Below are 7,323 nucleotides of genomic sequence, written 5' to 3'. Positions count from 1 at the left end.
CATCGTCATGAATTCACTCTGACTTTTGCCGTTTTGCTTCCACCACGATAAAAATCACACTTCGCGTAGAGCTCTCTCTCTCTCTCTCGATAATAAAAACCCATCCCTACTTATTACCCACCAGTCTACGGTGTTGGCAGCTGCTTGTTGTTGTTGTTTTTTCTAACTTCCGACAAGAAAGCCTCATTTCTGCTGTTCAATACTGAACAAATTAAAACTTTTTAAAATTATGCAAAACTGCAAAATGCTTCACGGTGTCTCTAATCAAACCTCTGTAACTTTGCTCTGCTTCGCTTCGTCTTTGACTGCACAATATTTTTAAGGTCATCTGCTAGAAAAACACAGACCAGGAAAAATGCCTTCATGTTGTTCTGTGTTTCATCCTCAGTTACTTTGACACAAAGGCCTCTGCTGTGATGCTCACACCTCTGATAAAGTCTCACAAGTGTCAGGTTTCTTTTTATAGATATAAAAATATAGATATGTATTGATAAGTGATCAGAATTATAATATTTCTGACTGCCTGAGGCAAAATCTTCCCGAATCGAATCGATTCTAGAAATCAGTGATGATACCCAGCCCTACTGTCAGCCGGCTGGATGCTGTGTGCATACACCGCACTCACCATGGATCACAGTGAAACTACACAAAAGCGCACATATATCATACACACAGAAACAAACACTTACCAGCAGTGTGTTGTACTTTGACTGAAGGCTGCTGACGTATTCCTGCAGAACAAAGCAGAGCAGACACACAGAGGGTCAGCGAGGAACCGACGCAGGACGTCCAACTGTGCAAACCTTTGATTCTGACATCATGTCACCTTGTCTCCACTGGCAGAGATGTGAGGAGCCAGAGCCTCCACCTCACTGTGGAAGATGTTGTGTTCCTCCACCTCGTTCTCCACAGAGGGCAGGTCCTGGCCAAAGCCCTTGTTTTGCAGGTTGTCCTGAGCAGAGACACATGGTGTGCATCATGAATGAATTCCACTTTTCTGAAATGAAGCGTCTAAAAAGCGACCTACGTCTAACACCCTCTGCAGACATGTGATGTGAAATTTCTGCCATGCAGACATGGAATACGTTTATTGTGTTCACCTGTGCACTGTACAAACAAATACCTGACTCCATTGTTTAAGCAGGACTCCTGCTAACCCACAGTGACAGTGATCTGCAGCGTGCGAGCCACCTGCTGCATGTAAGCACCATGTGCACACACAGCTAAGGCGTGCTTGTGTTCCCTCAGTAACTGAAAGTTTCTCAGTTGTTGCACTGACATAAAGACCTAACGAGGCGTTCCTCTGTAACACCGTGCTGGACCTAGCAGCGAGTGCTGCACACTGTGGCTTGAATTCATGTTTGCTGGGTTTTTGTTTACCAGCTTTTCATCCATCATGTTGCCCCAGTTGATGCTGGGCTTGCCCTCAGTGCGGACCAGGTGGTAGATGTGGCCGTGCTCCTCTTTCAGCTTCGTCACTCTGTCACGCAGTTGCTTCATGCTGAATACACACAGAAACGAGAACAACATTTTAGGTAACAGAGCCAGCAGGTAACAGTAACCAGGTCTTCCTCAGGTCTTCGTGAATATTCATGACTTAACATTAAGCTTTTGTGTGCATCATGCACTAGCAGGCACAACTAAGGTGGTTTGCGTAGCGTGAAATAGCGTTCACTCACTCCTGTGCTATCATCTCAGCCTGCGGATGCTGAAGGCGTCTGGCGTTGATGACGTCGTCATCCAGGCCACTCAGCAGCTCCAGAGAATTGAGGAGTCTCTTGTTGGTGTCTTCTTGATACAGGGGCTGCTTCCCCTCATTGATCTTGCTCACATCCTGTGAGGAAAGAGTCAGTCATGTGTAGTTAGCCAAACACTGCCAGCCTTTCAGCTGAATAGACAGAAGCTGAAAGCGTATCATGACAGTGCTGTGGCTCTGAGCTCAGATGGGCACTGACGTGTGGCTGCGGTGGGTTTTTATATGACGGCTAACATGCTCCATGTTGAAATAAGCTGTGGTCTATTTCTCAAAGAGGCTGATACATATGTAATTATAGCCGACAGCACACATGAAGCTGACTGGACTGACTGGAGACATGAGCGTTGCTGCAGCACTCTACCTTGTTGAGGTTCTGCTCCACATCGTAGATATTCTTCTCCACTTTGTCAGCATTCTTCTGCAGCTTCTCGATCAGTGTGGCGAGTTCTGTGCTGGGAGCACTGAGAGACGACACACAGAGACATCCTTAATGACGTCACACGTTCTGGATCCCTGTGAAGCAACTCTGTAACACTCGATGGAACATATATCATAATTACAGAAGCTGAAAATAGCGGCTTCATAACAAGCTCAACCCCTTCGATTATGAGCCGCAGAACAGCAGCTCGACGCTTTCAGAAATACAAAACACCAAGAACTGATCAGTCAGTGTTCAGCACTGCAAGCCCCATCACTAAAGTACTACTCCAGGGTTAGTACTTTAACGAGGCATCAGAGAAGTGCAGAGCACGTGGTGTAAAACTAAACCAGCAGATCTGACAAACTGGGAACCCATCACGAGTAGCAAAGAGTGCCAAGGCATGTAAAGAGTTCAAATGTAGTCAGTGTCAGAGTTCTGAATGGGGCAACAAATGCAGGATAAATGTACTGGACTTCTTTGCTGTGCACTGTCAGTTTCAACAGCGACTCGTTTGTACAGAAACTGACATCGTGTTACTCGTACAGGTGATCCAGGACCCAGCTGACCTTCTCGATAGATTTAATTGTGGATTTAAGTGGAAAGCAGCGAGTACTCTGTACAGGACCTGTGCTGTTCATTACACAGAGTGATAACGAGTCATCATCTCACTGCACGTTTCCATCACACCTGGTGTCAGACAGCAATCAATGACCAGTGACAATTTGGGTGAAAATGAGCACAACTCACTACAGTACGGCGCAAACGTTAGCCACCACTGAACAACACAGGAAATCAGTCCTGTGGTCATCTCCCTGCACAGCGCCTCCATCTGAGGCATCCATCACTGTAGCACACAGTGCGATAGTTACACCTGTTTGTACATCGTCTACGGTGAAAACACCAAAATAAGAAAGTTTTACAGTTCAGAGTAAAACGTCAGTCGTATAAAGTTAATCTCTTCAATACTCTGGATGCTTATGATTGAGCCGTTTGTTCATATATTACAGCCACTTCTCATAGTTGTAACTTTGTAATAAGTTGTATTATTTAATTTAGTCCAGTCTGTTACTGCTGTTGTCTTGGAGCAACTATAGTCACATCGTTTCCTGAGGGATTAATAAAGTGTGTTGATTGATAACATCAGAGCTCATGAGTCTGACTGTGAATCTCCGATCTCACTGGATAAGTTGCCATTAGGAAACTCCCAGCTGACATATTCCCTAAAATGGGGGAAACTAGCCCAGCGAGTTTTTGTTACACACACACACACACACACACACACACACGTTACATAATGCTCGATGCAGTACTTTCAAACCTGAGCTGATTTTTACTTTAACACAAACAAGTCTGAACTGGTGCGCACTGTCGAGCTGTTCTGGGCAAGCCCATCCAAAACAACACCCAACAGGCTGAGGGGGATTTCTGACTGTAGTGACAAACATGAAGAAGACGTCTCATCTACAACTTTACACACTCGTCTTCTAAACATCACAACACCAAATACGTGAGAACACAGGAACATGAACGCCTGTACTGTCTGTGCTGTGCTCCTGCATGATTGGCACCACTTGTTGCATAAAACTTGTGTAAAAGTGAAGCGTTGTTTTCATTGTGAATCCAGAACAGATGTGAGCTCACCCTGCTGTGGTCACCAAAGAGTGCACAGTGTCAGATCACCAAACAAGAAGCAGTGCTGTGCTGATCTGCAATGCTCCAACAGTTTAAGCTGCTCTGCTTTGTTTTGTGTGTTTCTGGGTCCTGGGGAGGTCGCTGGCTTTAACGCAGTGTTCTCACTGAGGCTGTTCTGAAAAGGATCTGGCGCTCAACAAACACAACTCACGTGTTTCCACAGGGAGCTGGTTAAATCAGAACCAGAACGCTCCAGCATTAGGTCACACAGGGTGTGGAAGCCTGCTGCTGTCACTAAAGCATCGCTGCAAACCCCGAGCCCTTTCCTCTCTGTGTGTACGCTGAGATGTGCTGAGCATGTTGTTAACCAACTGGAAGGTCGGTGGTCTGAGCCCCAGCTCCGCCGCCTCGCCTTTACAGTCGTCTCTGTTTGCTGGGCTTTGGCTTAAAACCTGGCTCATCCTTCACACACGCGCGCACACACACACACACACACACACACACACCTGAACAAGAAGAGCAGCATGAAGAGGGGTGGAGCTGCATTACTCAGATTCCATTGCAATCTGTTGGTGGTTATCACAGGTGGTTCACTATAATGAACGATATGCACTAAGACGGACGAAACAGTGAAAATCACTGTGCTGGTGTAAACACATGCTTCACGCGAACATGACGCCACAACACCAAAACAAAGACTCCTTTGCTGTTGGCGCAGGTGTGGCAGCAGGACAAACATCTCTCACCGATACCTGCTGCTTGGCTGTGCTGTCTCTAAGCCAGCGCTCTGTAAATGATGATTTAACACGCTCACTTTCTCACTTTCACCACGGCATGCACCCTGGACCACGCCAGTACAACAGCTGAAGTGACTGGCCCTGGTGCAGTGACATTATGGGCGAGGCTGCAAGGAATTCCTCTCACATTGTGTTTCTAAGGAGGGCAGCAGAAAACTTATCGAACCAGTTACCGCAAACTAACCAGGGCTTATCGGCCACACCCACTCTCCAGTTAATGCACAAACTATGTAGTCTAACGCCGAGTTTCGGCCCTGCCCGTCTGACTGTAGCTCATACAGACACCTCAGAACGTTTACATCCCGCGATCCATCAGGACACAATGATCCGAGCCTGTGTTAAAGCGCCTGGACGGACAGCTCCGCGTTCTTTCCATCTGCTGCTGGTTTAGCGCACAGCGCTGCGCTAAGACCGCTCTGTGTGCACAAACAAGTAATACGATACGCGCATATAAACTCCGAGCGTCAGCACAGCCGGGCTCACCCCGGTGTGATCCTTTAACCATCCTTTTGTCTGAGATGTGGCGTGAGTCCGCTGATCGTGTAGAAATCACTACAAGTTAGGACAGATGAAGCTCGCGAGCCGCTCTGAAGGGCTCGAGCGCAGAGGAACAAGCTCCTACTTACGCCTGTTTCGGCTGCGTTATCGTGGTGGACTTGGTCTTCTTCTTCAGCATGATGAAGGTCACCTGTCAGCGGCTTTCCACAGAAACAGACCCAGCAGTACAGGTGAGTCTCGGCTGCGCGCGCTCGCTGCGTCGCTGTGTGTCAAAGTCAGATATGTCCACGCGCCCTTCTCACTATCAGAGCGTGCCGTCCCAGCTCAGAGTACCAGAGCCAATGAAGTCAGCGCTTCCAGCCTGACCTTCTACCTGTCAGCAGCCAGGGGTGGGAGGGTCCAAAGAGCGAGGCCCCGCCTTCATAGCCTTCCCCTCTCACACCCACGCAAACACGTTGTGTGTTCCACTGAAAAAGTGAATGAATTCTACAGTAAAACGAGGCGCGTCCGTTTCAAAGTTTCAGTTGGGAGTAATCAGCAGTTTGTGTGCTGCACCTGTAACACCAGCACGGCTGCCTCAGGTATGCAGCAGACCAGCTGCTGTATCAAAGCTTAGTGCCAGCTGCAGAATGGCCACTGCAGCACGGGCCTGTGTAATAGCGGGGTGTCCTGGTCAGGTTTCTCATTTCTTTCTTTCATATAAACATCAGCAGCACACCTGCAGGCCTGGCACACCCACAAGTTATTTAAAGTGCTGGGAAATCTTAGCTTTGACTCATAGCAGCCACGCTTGGGTGTTAGGGGAGTGACCTCTGTTAGCAGCACAATGTTCCCTTTTATAAAGCAAAAACTATTTGGAAATACTTTGAGGAACATCAAAGTTGAAGGTGTTTCTTCATATTCTGCAGATCTCTGGCCAAGTGGCATGTGCAGGTTTGATCATTGACCCCAGCTGCTACAGGTCGTTTCAGTGACCTTAGTATTGGGGTCACTGCGAATCAGAGCCAGTTTCAGACAGCTGGATCTCTGTTCACTGCCTTTTCCTGCAGAGTGTGTATCTGAAAATACAACCTGTCCTGTGTGCATGACTGGCTCTGGGTGTGGCAGCTAGGACAGCTCTGGCTGAACCAGTCAGACTTGACACTGTGCTCTGTGTGATTGCTGTGTTGTGTTTGTGTGTGCGACAGTGACAGTGTGACTGCAGGAATTCAGATACAGAGTAAAGGCATTTCAACATCCACACTTTAGTTTTCGACTTTTTGATTCAGCTCACTTTATTTGTTAGTTTGTTTTCTGTTTGACATCCAGTTTTGTAGAAAAAAGTGCACCTTTCCCTTTTCCTGAATACAACCTCCAGTGAGTTGTTGGAGCTTTGTAGGTGTTTATTTATGGACAGCTGTCTGCAGTCAGCTTGACGTCTGGACTGCTGCCAAACCCTGACTTTTTTCAGTCGGTTTGCTGTTGAGCTCAGGATCGTCGTCCTGTTGGTGACCTAGGTTGGTCCGAGCTTTGGCTGTGGGACAGAATACTTTGTTATACAGAGGAGTTCATGGTCCACTCAGTTACTGCTTTCCCAGGTCCTGTGGCTGCACCTCCTCCATCATGGTGACAGGTGGTGTTAGGTAATAATAATAATACATTTTATTTGAGGGTGCCTTTCGAAAACCCAAGGTCACCTTACAAAGGGAAAAAGACATCAATAAATCAGTAGATTAAAATAGATTCTAATACATTAAAATACAAAAAACAACAAATTAAAAAGAAAAAAACCCAAATAAACAAGATTTGACAGCGAGTACGATCTGTATTAAAGCGAGTAAGCCAGTTTAAACAAGTAGGTTTTGAGGTGTGACTTAAATAAGGGAATCTATATTTCTTAAGACTGAAGGAAGCGAGCTCCAGCCGAGGAGCAGAGCGAGTGAGAGCTCGGCGCCCCACAGTGACGAGACGAGCAGAAGGAACAACAAGATGAGTGAAAGACTTGAGAGAGCAGGAAACAGCGGAGATAGAGGGCCAAGGTTATGGATGCAAACGTGAGAACCAAGACTTTAAAGTTGATCCTGGTTTCTACGGGCAACCAGTGAAGCAGTCTGAGTTTCTCTCTGTGCATCAGAGACTAAAATTCCACTTTGGTGTCCAGGTTTGTGCATAGCAAAGGTAATCCTGCTGCCACCTTTCAGAGGGAAGAGGCTTTTTCCTGGAAGCCCTTCCAAACAGCC

At 47.1% G+C, this 7,323-nt stretch overlaps 1 protein-coding gene across 1 annotated transcript in view; it reads right to left on the bottom strand.

The window, feature by feature from the left end:
* The window catches only part of ppl (periplakin), a 15,929-nt gene extending 10,496 nt beyond the window's left edge, over positions 1-5,433 (bottom strand). The window contains exons 1-6 of the mRNA XM_005751169.1: positions 5,233-5,433; positions 2,118-2,217; positions 1,680-1,834; positions 1,381-1,501; positions 827-952; positions 690-731 (exon numbers count right to left, since the gene is read on the bottom strand). Coding sequence (XP_005751226.1) covers positions 690-731; positions 827-952; positions 1,381-1,501; positions 1,680-1,834; positions 2,118-2,217; positions 5,233-5,282 — 594 coding nt within the window. The 5' untranslated portion in view covers positions 5,283-5,433. The remainder of the gene's footprint in view (positions 1-689; positions 732-826; positions 953-1,380; positions 1,502-1,679; positions 1,835-2,117; positions 2,218-5,232) is intronic.
* Between the last annotated feature and the right edge of the window lie 1,890 nt (positions 5,434-7,323).

Source organism: Pundamilia nyererei, unplaced genomic scaffold (genome assembly GCF_000239375.1).
Source record: "Pundamilia nyererei isolate P.nyererei 1_Seehausen unplaced genomic scaffold, PunNye1.0 scaffold00302, whole genome shotgun sequence".
Classification (NCBI taxonomy): Eukaryota; Metazoa; Chordata; class Actinopteri; order Cichliformes; family Cichlidae; genus Pundamilia; species Pundamilia nyererei.
This window is presented reverse-complemented; position numbering and strand designations above follow the sequence as displayed.